At 40.3% G+C, this 13,956-nt stretch overlaps 1 protein-coding gene across 6 annotated transcripts in view; it reads right to left on the bottom strand.

Moving 5' to 3' along the window:
- Positions 1 to 13,956, bottom strand: part of ITSN2 (intersectin 2) — a 173,583-nt gene that overhangs the window by 42,820 nt on the left and 116,807 nt on the right. For all 6 annotated transcript variants that reach the window (XM_075557041.1, XM_075557040.1, XM_075557039.1 and 3 more), the window contains 5 exons: positions 6,833 to 7,005; positions 6,399 to 6,543; positions 3,646 to 3,851; positions 2,139 to 2,203; positions 1,388 to 1,554 (listed from right to left, as the gene is read on the bottom strand). In XM_075557041.1, the coding sequence (XP_075413156.1) occupies positions 1,388 to 1,554; positions 2,139 to 2,203; positions 3,646 to 3,851; positions 6,399 to 6,543; positions 6,833 to 7,005 (756 nt within the window). The remainder of the gene's footprint in view (positions 1 to 1,387; positions 1,555 to 2,138; positions 2,204 to 3,645; positions 3,852 to 6,398; positions 6,544 to 6,832; positions 7,006 to 13,956) is intronic.

Genomic DNA, 13,956 nt, shown 5'->3' with positions numbered 1-13,956 from the left:
TCGTTTAATCTCGTTGACTGCTGCTGCCATGAGCACTGATTGTCGATCCACGCAACACAGAATCCTTGGCAACTTCCATCTTTTCTTCATTGATCACGATGTTTTTTTACCTTTGGTCCAGTTGTGAGGATTTTGGTTTTCTTTACATTGAACTGTAATCCATGCTGAAGGCTGCAATCTTTGATCTTCATCACTAAGTGCTCGAAGGCCTCTTCACTTTAAGCAAACCTGAATTTACATGTGAGCAATTGATGGTCTGTTCCAGTTGCCCCCCTGGTCCAGTTTAAACTTCTGATATTGAGCTTCTCCATCATCTCTTCCCACACAATTTGATTACTGTGTTTCCCATCTGGAGAAGTCCACATGTATAGTCGCTGTTTGTGTTATTAAAATAAGGTATTTGCTACGAACAAATCATTGGTCCTGCAAAATTCTATTATGTGATCTCTACCTTCATTCTGTCACCAAGATAATAATTTCCAATTACCGTTCCTTCTCTTTGCTCCCAATGGCTATTAATTATCAATACATTTGATTGCATCTTTGATCAATTTCAGACTGAAAATATTGGTATAATTCTTCAATTTCTTTACCACTAGCTTTAGTGTTTGGTGCATGTATTTAAATAATATTGTGTTGATTAGATTTCCATATATGCAGCTACTCATTATCCTATCATGGATAGCACTGTACTTCAAGATAGGTCTTGAAATGCCCTTTGTTGACAATGAATGCAAAACCATTCTTCCTGATCGTGTCATTCCCAAGTACCATATATATTCGAGTATAAGCCGACCCAAATATCAGCCAAGGCACCTAATTTTGCCACAAAACTGCATCAAAAACGTGCTGGAAAACTTGGCTTATACACGAGTATATATGGTATATGATTTTCTGAATTCCTGTTCACTTCAACTAATGCCTAGAAGATCAATCTTTATACATGCCATTTAATTTTTAATGTCTTGCAATTTTCCTAGATTCATACTTTGTATATTCCAAATACCAATCATTAACTGATGTTTGCAGTTGTTTCTTCTCATTTTGCGTCTGCCCCATCAGCAAATGAAGGTCTCAAGGCACTCACTCCATGTCGCTAGGGTCCCCTCTACTTTGAGAAGGACATTCTTCCTGGGTCACATTTTGAGTGCCTTCTGGCCAGAAAGGCTCATCTTCTTTAGTCGGTAGCCTATTTGTTCTTCATAGTCTGTAAGCTCCGCTGAAAATCATCCACTTTGAGTGAGCCTGCTTTTATTTGAAATCCCAGTGACGTCTTCAGCATCACAGAAACACACACACCACCACAGTATGACAAACTGACACACATACTATGTGTTAATCTTAACATGAATTGAATGATTTTGTTTCTACATCAAGATTATTCTACCTCTTGATCTTTTGGTTTGACATAGTTTGATGGAAAAATTCCAGTTCTGTCTCCAATGCTTCCTGTCCACCATTCTCCATCTTTCTGTGTTACCAGTATTTCTTCACCTTCAGTGAAAGTCAAATCTCCAGGTTCTACACTTGAATATGAATAAAGTGCAATATAGTCTGGAGGGAACAAACCGAAAAGGAACAAATTAAGCTGTAAGATTACGGAAGTCACAAAAATAAAATTATGTTGGCAGAACACTGACCAAATCAAAACAATTTATTACTCAAACCACTTAATGGGGTAAATAGAAAAAAATGTCTTTGTGATAGATGTGATAAAGTATACACTGATTTCATATCGTATTAAATGACCAAATGGCACACAGTAATTAAAATCCGTTTTTCAACACCTCGGTGCACTGAAGTGTTCTTCCCTCTCAACATTTACCATTTAGATCCATGGCGGCGGGAAAATAAAAACCTCCTGCCCTCACTGCAACACTTTTAACCCACGGTTTTACTTAGTGGGTCTCCCACACTGTGTTTTTCAGCACTGACTTTCCAAAAGTATAAAGTACTTTCTGTCATGTTTTTTGTAGATACTCAATATTCACAAGAAATTGCTACAGAGGTGGCTTCCGAGCCTGACTTTGGGACTGGAGCTGCAGAAGCAGGGCCAGTAACAGCTGTGAACAGTCGGATCACTAATCAGCCAACAGCTTAGCTGACGTCGGTCTCACTGACAATGCCGAACAGCTTACCTTCTCCACTGGTACAGGCGGCAGAGGGAGCTTTCTTATTTATACTTGCATACACAGCTTCTGGTCTGCCAAAGAAATGCACACACATCACAACAAGGAAACAAAACAGATATAAATAAAGCCGAAGAAGATGATTTGTTTCCAAAGTTACTCTAAATATTGTCTCAGTAGGCAAGCTAAATAAAAATGTTCATCCACATATGCTGTTGGACTAAAACCTGTCTAATTATAAACTTCTAAATTTTTACACATAGTAAGCTAATTTAACATAATTTATGAGTACTTCAAATGTGAGGTGTTTTGCCTTTGTGAAAAATAGGCTTGCGATATCTCAAATAGAATCTGAGACACAAATACATTGCTAGACGGGCTGTCTTTCGCTAAAGCTCCTACGGGGCTTGGCTTGGCTGAGAGAGAAAAAAGTGGCAATGTACCAGAAGCCCGGCCAGGGGAGGCTTGTGTGTGACGAGGATACTGAGGAGGTTTCAGCAAAGCTGCCATACACCGAAGGGCCAGGAAAAAGGCTGCACTCTTTACCTAAGTAGATGGCCAGACCATCCTCCCATTGAACTGCTGGTCAGTTAAAACCACCAGCTTCCTGGCAGGCAGGCAGCTGAGTTCATTAACTCCCGTGCTACTTCTTGTTATCATCACCCACTTCTCAATCTCAAGGATCATGTCACTCTGAAAAGGGTGTGCATGTTGAATACAAAACTTAAAGTCAGGAACAGGATTAAAGATCATTTAATATTTAACTCAACTAGGAAATCGAAGACCAAGTAGATTATTCTTCACAGCCTGGCAAAAATAACAGAATCACAATTCAAGCCTTTTGATTTCCAACAAAGACCTGTCCCTTTCTACTAAAACAGACTCCATTCCTATTTAGATCAACATCCAAATAAGACACAATATAGCTTTTGATATCATCTATTGTATTATACTAAAAATACTTGGTGACTTGACACCCCTACAGACCGAGAAATAAAGGGCAGAGAACATAAGCTGCTCAGCTCTTGCTTTAATTTGAAAATTTATTTATTTATTTGTTCCTCTCTCAGTAATAATATAATTGAGCAGATATTATGCATGAAGCAGTAGAGTGGGTATGGGAAAACTTAAGCAAACACACCCATAACAAGAACAAAAGAAGACATGGCATGTTCTAACACAGGATATGGGCAAGAAAGTTAGTGAACAACAAGAAATGCTTGTTCAAGGATCCCTGGCAGCCGAGAGATGGGAATGCCTCACTTCAATAAAAAGGCTCTCAGTGAAGATGTATTTAGATACTGGCAATTTACAGTAAGCAACAGGGATAAAGTCTCCAAAGCAAAAGCTAGCTAATTTTTCTAAGTTTTAGGTACAAAGAAAGGAAAATATAAACAAACAAGAAATCAAGCACTTTGATGTTCAAACTGTTTGCTGCACATTCCTTGTTTGATGGTGGGCTTAAGGGCCAAAGCTCAAACACTCCCACCTCATGTGAATGCCCAAAGATGCTTACTCTTCTCTCTTGACTTCACTCCCAGGGATAATCTTGACATAAGATTTTGGAAACCATCCTCTTCCACCATGAACCTCTCCAAACCACCAATTTTCTTGCTGCTCCAAGACAGTAATGATATCATGTTTTGAGAAGTTCAAGTGGTTATCCTTCTTAGCAGTCCAAGAGCAAAGAGCCTGTGCTTTTAAGTTTTCTACGGTCTGTCCCTGTGAGATAAATAATTTTTTAAAAATTAAAAGATGACAACACTAATCATAATTTCTGTATCCAAGTATAACAGCAAGCCAGTTTGGTTTGGTGGTGACACGTTAACTAGGGAGACGAAGACAGCTTTATTCTACAGTTAATAATGTTTATTAACTAGGGAGACTTCAGTGTGCATGAGAGAGCCATCTTGGTGACCTGTTCAGTCCAAGGAAGACTGGACCGCTCCCATTCAAGGACACTTCCTGACATAAGACATCACTGTAATGGATTGGAAGCAGAGGGTGTGTCAGAAGCCTATTTACAATCCATCAAGCGGATGTCATGAAATAAGAGGAAAAGGAGAGAGCTACTACAGACATGTGGGCTCCAGCTCCTCACTGCAGCAGACTTAGCTCAATCGACAAGGACTGGGGCTGGGGGTGCGCTTGGTCTCCCTCCACTTTCCTGCCTTCTGACTTTTAAGCTCTTTGTGTGCGCATTCATTTGTCTTCCTCTTCTTTCCTTCTCTGAGGAAGTTCTACTCATTAGGCCAAACTTCTGCCTTGTGCTACGAATCTCATTTTCTAAGCCACCTGCAGCATTGCTGAAGGCTCTCCTCGGATCATTAACCTCTCCCTCCCTTCTCTGCTGTCTACCTCCACAGAAAAGCAGAGTCAGATTTCTAACTTCACACCTTCACCCATTCTCATTTGTATTTTACAGCCACTATATGACTGAACCGCTTCTCAACAACGTCACTGATTACATCATAAGGGCCAAAGTCAAAAGCCTTTTCCAAATCCTTATTCTCCTTGATCTCTGAGCAGTGCTGATACCACTAAGCCCCTTGTCCCTGAAGCTCACTCTGATGAGTGGTTGCCCTTTGGCCTGCTCTTTCCTTTCCTGTTCAACACGATCTCTCTCAATAATCTTATTTATGCCTATGACCTCTTAAATCTTGATCTTCACTTTATCTCCTGAGCTGCAGACCTGCAAATCAAACTGTCTACTGAGATTTCCCTTACTATAGATGCATTAAACCAACTACGTCTGAAATGTAATCATCTTTTTAGAACCCACCAAACTCACTCCTCCTCCGTTTCTTATCCATCTTTCCAACTGCCCAGGCTAAAGACACTGGGGCAGTAACTCCCATGTCTTCCTTACTCTCTACATTCAATGGGTTATCTGTTTTGTGTCAAGGCACATAGCGTGGGACAAATGCACTTGTAAATCCATCTCCTCTTTTATATATTCTCCTTACTATGGCTTTGGTTTATATCATCATTTACTGCTACTGAGCTGTTATAATACGCTCCTTCGCCTGGTCACCTGCCTTTTCTTCCTTCTGCCAATCTGGTCCCTACCTTACTACCAGAGACCTCAACTCCTCTGAAAAACCTTCAGGCCTTCTACTGCCAGAATGCTTAGCCATGTCATTAAATGCTTCACAAACAAACATCAACCTCTCTCTATTTTCACTTCTGAATCCTTTCTCCATGAATTCTGCACTGTCACCAGTAAAACCAGGTGTTGTGGTGTCAATTCTGACTCAGGCTGACCCAGGTATTTCAGAGAACTGTACCCCACAGTTTCAAATGGCTGTGACCTTTTCCCAGAGATGCCTCTGAGTAGATTTGAACCACCAACCTGTGGTTCATAGTAGAGTGCTCATTTACACCAGTTAGAGCCCCTTCCTACACTATAGCCATGCCACCAACAGTTCCTGTGTCCTGAAAACACCTGTGTTAGCTAATGGCTCAGTAACTTTCCACAAATCATTCTTCCATTAGAATAACATTACTTTTCTGGATGGTAAAATCCTTATCTTTGAAGGTCCTGCTCAAGTATCTTGCCTTTTGCAAAACTTGCTCCAATCCCAGACTGAGCGAGAGGCTCGCCCCTCTATACATTTCTCAGCACTCCGCCCGTGCCTCCATTAGAACACTTCTCACGTTTGACGGCCACTTAGCTGTCCGTCCCCAGTGCATTATGAACTTCTTAATGAGGTGGATTGTAAATTATATTTCTCCTATACTTCTAGCACATGAAATGTCTGGAATCTATGGTCACTCAATTTATATATTCTGAAAAAAAGGTGAAATCTGTAAGACTCTATTCTAATGACATCTACTATTTCTTTTTAATGACATTGGTCTAACACTTAGAATGTTTACATCTAACCCAGAGGCTAAGTATAAGTAACAAGATTCCAAGTTCTCAAATGACTTACTTCATCATCATCATCATCATCATCTCAAATCTAATCTCTCATATCCCTATAAAAGTACAAATGAAGAACAATATAATCAGATTTATAAAAATGAAATTTTGAGCTTAGACACCTTAGCTGCTTACAACTTGATACTGTAGAAATGAACTGTTGTTTTAAGAAACCTATTAGTAATAATAATGTCACATGTGAATAAGAACATAGGCTAAATGTTCTTTAGCCTATGTTAAACCTCTGGCTAATCGAGTAAAACAAGCTTTGGTCCAAAATCTTCACTCTATAGAAACACATTAAAAAAATAAAGTATATCAAAATTTAAAAAAAAACAACATACCTGTCCATGAATAGGTGAAACAGACCCAGGGGACACAGTGCGGGTAAAAGCGGATTTTTTCTGCCATGATGCATTAACAGTTAGGTTGGAAAAAGACACATTTTGATAATCCGTCATCGATGCTGGTTGATTTGAAGCAAGTGGTCTGTAAATTTAACACTCTGATGTAAGTATCCTTATTTAGAACATGCTGATCTATTTCAAGTTATATGTAATATATACTGCATTTAAATAGTTTATGGGGGGAAAAAGAATTCATGAACAAACTACATTTTAATTTGCTAAATTTAACATCCAGTTTAGAATAATAGTCATTCCTTAAGAGCCCAGACAGATAATGACATGATTAAGCAGCGCACATGCTGACCCAAATATGCATTAGGTATGGATACATTTACAGCGCAGTCTAAAATCCCTTGTTCATGAAAACTTACTCAGAGGGAGTTGAGGTAGCAGGTAAAGAGACTGCAGGAGGAAGTAAGGCCTTCTTGGGGGACAGAGCTTTTCCACTTGCTATTTTTTCTACATAGTTGCATGGAAACCATCCAAAACTTCCTTGAAAACTACCATAGAGCCAACCAGGCTCTCCTATAGTTTTCTCATCAACCTATGGAAACAAAAAAGAGTTAACAATGCTTAAAAATTTACACAATTACACTGGAAAGAAATGCAGGCCATTGTGCAGTACCCTTCTGTTGCAAACTAAAGTCACCTAATGAAAGAGGGATAGGGCTGCTAACAACACGGGCAGTGGTTCAAACCCATCAGCTGCTCTGCAGAAGTAAGATAAGGCTGGTCTGTGCCCTACAGATTTACAGTTCCAGAAACTGCCTTGATAGCAGTCGTGGGTTTGGTTTTTGTTCCGGTAATTAAATGTGAGGCTCTGCAAATCCATGGGTGACGGTATCAAATTACAGAGGAGCTCTAGAGGTGCAGTGATTAATACTTTCCTGCCAACTGACAGTAGGGAGGTTTGGATCACCAGTTACTCTGGCAAAAAAAACACAAAACGGTGTCAGTCTGCTTCTGTAAAAATTAGCCAAAGACCATTCGATAATAATAGTGAAAGTGTGTTAACTTTTTTTAAAAAACATTTTATTAGGGACTCATACAACTCTTATCACAATCCACACAGTATGTTAACTTTTAAAGAAAATACTCAACTATTTCCAAAAATTCTCCTTTCCATTTTATATTCCCACCAGCAGGGTTTTATGACCATTCTAGTTGTTTCATATTCTTGCCAACACTTGGTATAGTTGTTGTGTTTTATTTTGTTTTTCACACATCCTAGAAAGTATTTAGGAGCCCTGGTGGTGGAACGGATTATGCATTGGGTTGCTAACTACAAAGTCTGCCGTTTAAAACTGCAAACCACTCTGAGAGGGAAACATGAATCTTTCTACTTCCATAAAAATTCCCAGCTTTAGAAACCAAGGGACAATTCCACACTGTCCTATAGGGTCGCGGTGAATCAGAACTGACTTGCCAACAGTGAGCTGAATAGGTGTTTAATTTGTTTTTCCCTAATGGCTAATAATGTTCATCAGGATTTTTTTCATAAGCATGTGCTCCTTGGTGTCTCTATAGTGAACTGTGTGTTGGCATGTTTTGCACATTTATAAAATTGGGTTATTTCTAACTGGTGAGTTTTGAGAATTCTCTCTTATAGATAAAGGCTTTTTATCAGCCAGGAGATTTGCAAATATTTCTCCTTAGTCCGTGGTAGTGTGCCCAACGGTTCTTAATTCTGCTCCAACTTACCAACAAACTCATTGCCATTGAATCGGTTCTGACAGAGCCCATTTATTGTTTTCCTTTTTTTAAGGATCATGATCTTGATGCTGTTTATCAAAAAGTCATGAGTAATGCAGAGTAATGAAGAATGTCTCCTACCTTTCCTCGTGAGGCCCTGGTGGCAGTGGGTTACACGCTGGCGGCTGACTGCAGGTCAGCAGTTTGAAATCATAGCCACTCAGTGGGAGAAAGAGGGGACTTCCTACTCCTGGACAGTGTCAGTCTCTGAAACCCATGCGGGCAGTTCTAGCCTGTCCCTCAGGGCTGCTGTCAGAATTGACCAAACGGCAGTGAGTCTTTTTTGTTTTGTTTTTAAAGATGTTTTATAGTTTTAGGTTTCGTATTTGATATACTTGGGTTAATTTTTATATTACAGAAAGAATAAAAATCCCTTCTTTTCCTATGAAGTTGCATTTGCACTGTGGTTAAAAGATTTTCCCCTCTGGTCCACTGATCTTTTTATCTTTCATGACCTAAGACCGCACTATCTTGATTGTTACAGCTTTCTTCATAAACCTTCAATTTGGGAACTTTTTTTTGGGGGGGGGGGTCTTTAATTTTTTTTCCCAATTCAGGAACTTTATAAGCCCTCTGATGTAATTAGTCTTTGTCAAAGATGTTTTGGCTTTGAATAAGTTGATCAATATCTACTAAAAGACTTTCTAGGTTTTTGACTGAAAATGCATTGAATCTGTAAGGCAATTTGGGGAGAAGAGTTAACAAAACTTAGAGATCCAAACAATTACATTGGAAAGAAATGTAGATTATTGTGCGGGACCCTTATTGTTTCAGAATTAAGGTCATCTAATGAAATAGGTGTTGGCCTGCTAACAGAATTGGTCTCAATACTGAGGTCTTCTATGTACATGATATATATCCTTTAGGTCCCAATATTTTTCAATAACATTTTAACTTTTTCAATGTAAAAATATTGCCTCTTTTGTCATTTTAAAATATCTCTAATCGGCCATGAGGACGATGATCCCAATTAGAGCAGCCAGTCCACAGAGATGACCACATGGCCAGCCCCACTATGAGACATGATGCCCCTCACTGACCCATAGCCCTACAGGGAACAACACTGGAGACACAGTGTAGGAATTGCACCCAAACTGGTCCCGCCACAACGAGGCAAAACACTAAGGGGGTGCAAGAGAACAGCAAGGGGAACAGAGCAGTGAGGTCCCCAGGGAATGCTGAAGGTGGACTTTGGGGCCAAGGCATGGTGCCCCAACAGACTGGACTGGAAAATACTACTAAAGGCCAACAAACAGTCCTTGAACTAACTATAAGTTTTTCTTTCTTGTTCTGTTGTGTTTTTTTGGTCACTGGTTTGTTGTTGTTTTGTTGTATATTGTTACTTGGTTGAGCTGTCTTGTTTTTGTGCATGCTATTATCCCCACATGTCTGTCTAAAAAAGATAGGCTGCATGAACAATCTGGAGGAGGAAACAATGGGACTGACAGTTCTGGGGGAGCAGGGGAGTGGGAGAGGGGAGGGGGAAAGAAAGTGGTGTTAACAAACCCAGGGACAAGGGAACAACAAGTGATTCAAATTGGTGGTGAGGAGGGTGTGGGAGGCCTGGTAGGGCATAATCAAGGGTAATGTAACCAAGAGGAATTGCTGAAACCCAGCCGGGGACTGAGCATGATAGTGGGACAGGAGGAAGGCCAAGGGAAATAGAGGAAAGAGCTGGGAGGCAAAGGGCATTTATAGAGGTCTAGATAAAGACATGTACATAAGCAAATATATTTATGTATGAGGATAGGGAAATAGACCTATGTGCCTATATTTATAGGTTTAGTATTAAGGTAGCAAAAGGACATTGGGCCTCCACTCAAGTACTCCCTCAATGCAAGAATACTTTCTTCTACTAAACTGGCATTCTTTGATGTTCATCTTCCAGACACAACTGCTGAAGACAAAGCAGGTGAATAGCAAATGTGGTGAAGAAAGCTGATGGTGCCTGACTATCAAAAGATATAGCGTCTGGGATCTTAAAAGCTTGAAGGTAAACTAGTGGCCATCTAGCTCAGAAGCAATAAAGCCCACATGGAAGAAGCACACCAGCTGGCGTGATCACGTGGTGCCTAAGGGTTCAGTTATCAGGCATGAAAGAAAGAAAAACCATATCATTGTGTGGTCACCTACATGATACGATTGCTGAAGACAAATGGGTGCGTAAGCAAATGTGGCGAAGAAAGCAGATGGTGCCCGGCTATCAAAAGATACAGTGTCTGGGGTCTTAAAGGCTTGAAGGTGAACAAACGGTCATCTAGCTCAGAAGCAACAAATCCCACATGGAAGAAGCACACCAGCTTGTGCGATCATGAGGTCTTGAAGGGATCAGGTATAAGGCATCATCAGAACAAAAAATTTTACCATAGTGAATGAGGGGGGTAGTGCAGAGTGGAGACCCAAAGTCCATTTGTCGGCCACTGGAGATCCCCTGGCAAAGGGGTCTCGGGGAGGAGTTGAGCCAGACAGGGTGCAATATAACAACGATGAAAAATACAACTTTCCTCTAGTTCCTAAATGCTTCCTCCACTCCCACTATCATGATCCAAATTCTCCCTTGCAAGTCTGGCTAGACAAGAGGATGTGCACTGGTACAGATTGGAACTAGAAACACAGGGAATCCAGGGCGGATGATCCCCTCAGGACCAGGGGTGTGCGTGGCAATACTGGGAGCGTAGAGGGAAAGTGGGTTGGAAAGGGGGAACCAATTACAACGATCTACATGTGACCTCCTCCCTGGGGGACGGACAACAGAAAAGTGGGTGAAGGGAGACGTCAGACAGGGCAAGATAAGACAAAATAATGATTTATAAATTATCAAGGGCTCATGAGGGAGGGAGAAGTAGGGAGGGAGGGGAAAAGTGAGGATCTGATGCCAGGAGCTTAAGTGGAGAGCAAATGTTTTCAGAATAATGAGGGAAATGAATGTACAAATGTGCTTCGCACAATTGATGCATGGATTGTGATAAGTTGTATGAGCCCCTAGTAAAACGATTAAAAAAACTCTAATCATTTCATATTTTGACGCAATTATCAATGTTCTGTTTTGTTCCAGTTTCTGAATGCCTAGTGTTTATATACAGAAATACAATTGATTTGTTAAGATGATCTTGTATCCTGAAACCTTGCGAAACTAACAATAGCTCTAACAGCTTTTTCTTTTTCTATTGATTTATGGGATTTTCTACAAACATGCCTCTGCAAATAGCCCATTTTTCTGCTTGTAATCTTAATACCTTTCGCACACAGTAAATCACTCCCGGCCAGTTAAGATTCTTATTCCAGCAGCTCCTCCCTTGCTAGGCTAAAGCTCTTCAAAAGTCAAGCATAGATGAAAGGCTCCCGAATTATGATTCCTGTGTTAGGTCCTGACTTAGTTTTCTTTCATCTCCTATCACATATGCCATAATCATCAAAAAGGTTATGTGACAATCTTTAAATGTATCTAGTACCCACACTCCTCAGTGTTTTTGTTTAAATTATTTCTTCCACTTGGAATGTCATGAGCCACAGGTGGAAGAACCCTAATAAGCTTGACTTGAGAATCAAGCATGCTACCTGGTTCTCCTTTGGTCAACTGAGGATGAGTATCTACCGTCCCAGTTTTTGCCATTTTAAGTCTGGGCTAGAATACCTGCCCTACTTCCTCTGGGTTATTCAAAGGATTGAACTGCGATGACTGACGAACACGATCAGTAAACAATGAAAGCACTGCTGCTGCTGTGTTCGGTGCCATGCGGTCAGCTCCACTCAGACGCTGGCCTATGCACCAGAGAAGACGGCGTGGTCCTGTGCCACCCTCACAACGGTTCTTATGTAGAAGAGCACCAAGCAGGTATCATCTCCCGAGGTCCTCGTCCATCCTACCCACTGGGGAACTGCTCCCTGCTTCTATTTGATTCTGTTCTTGCTTCATTCTCTAGGTACGCATCGCATCATCATCATCATCATCATATTTTACCTAATTAGGCACATTTCCATTTTCTGAACAGTAGTTTGGCTTCTTTATTCATATCTGTGTGTGCAACACTGTAGCAGGCATACAGTAGAAACTCAACAAACTGTTAACTTGAATGAGCTATTTTAAATTATGTACACAATAGGTCAAAGCTCAATTAAGTTTCTATAAGGGACACTTCATTTATATTTATGGCAAATAATTCTCTTTTTAATGTTATATGCCTGATTATTTATTGCATCATGAATGAGATATTTAGCAAATTCCTCAGCCAGAGCAGCTATAGTTAAATAGCATAAATAGTGTTGTAGCTATGTAACTACCGTAAAATTGCGTTCTCAAACAGAATAAAAGAAACACCGATAAAACATTACCCTTGTGCAAAGTAAGTGTCAAATAGCTATCTAAGTTACACAACCTCAAGTATCCCAAAGCTGCAGAATGCTCAGCAGTACACGTAAATACAAATATTAATTTCTTCATTTTTCTATTTATCTGTAAGTGTTTTATTATAATTCAACCTAACCGGCTGCACTCTGATTAAAAGAAAAATAGTTCATTTATTCTTAAGGGTTTATACCAAGTTTTTCTTTTCTTTAAAAATTTTTTAAATTAATTTAATCTCTTGTAATTTTTGTTGTCAATTTACATTTGACAAATTTTCTGACAAATTCTCATAAGCCTGGGGAAACTGTTTATTACTTCAAAAATACCAACAGATGAAAAAGGACAGAGAAGACATTTCAGGTTATCTGGAGACTGTGTCCAGGTCACTGTCAGATCTCACCTCCTTTCTCACTAACAATCCAGAAGCCTCAGATCTCACATCACTTTTTCTTTCAGCCAAATTCACTTGGGACCACCTCTGCCCTTTCCCCCCGCCCTCTCATTATTGAGTTAACCTACTGCTCTCCTGGGACTCCAAACCCTTTAGACTAAAACATCTTTTTCATCTCTATCAACAGATACCAACAGAGAGGTCGGCAGGGCGGTAGGGCACCATGTGCCCAGGAGTGCAGAAATCTGAAGCAGCCTACCCTCTCGGCCTATCTTCCTTGAGGTACGCACTAATGCTGTGCACATCACCGTAAGTATACTTGAATATGAAAACAAAAGCACCCCACCTCTATCATTTATTCTCTTTCCAGTATCATGACCCGTCCTTCTGCAGATCTCCCCTATCATTAACTTGCCCCCATTTTAGTCAAGGTAAAGACAAAACACAAACACAGCTCACCACTTTCAATCCACACTTCCCTTAGTCATCATTCTCTCTCCACCTTCAGAACGAGGCTCCGTCAAAGAAGCTTATCTACTTACTGCTTCCTCTCCATCCCTCATCATTTACTCCTTTCAGAAACTCTCAACTCAGGGCTATGTAGTGGATGGATTTTGATGGGTAGCAGCTCTATAGGACAGAGTCAAACCCTTTGCGTTTTGAAACTAAATCTTTACAGAAACAAAGAGCCTCATCTTGCTCTCCAGTCCTTTTAAGAAGTGTATGGAAAAACGTAGTTGAAAGATCATGGATTTTTTTCCCGCAAACTTTTTGAAGTCCTCTCATGTACCTAATGGGTTATATCACCACTATTCTCTTAATTTTTCCGGATTCATCCAATTGACATAGTTTGTGTAAGAAAGACCTTTGGTACAAAGGAACGAGTGTCCTATATCCAGCTAGGTCTGCCAAACCTAAATAACCAACCCCCAAAACTTCACCGATGCTTTATTCAAATACCATGACATCTTATGATGTCGCCAGGCTGGAAAGGAGACTGGATTTGG

The sequence above is a fragment of the Tenrec ecaudatus genome, chromosome 8 (genome assembly GCF_050624435.1).
Source record: "Tenrec ecaudatus isolate mTenEca1 chromosome 8, mTenEca1.hap1, whole genome shotgun sequence".
NCBI classification, from domain to species: Eukaryota; Metazoa; Chordata; class Mammalia; order Afrosoricida; family Tenrecidae; genus Tenrec; species Tenrec ecaudatus.
Note: the sequence above shows the minus strand (reverse complement) of the source record. Positions and strands in the feature narration are given on the sequence as shown.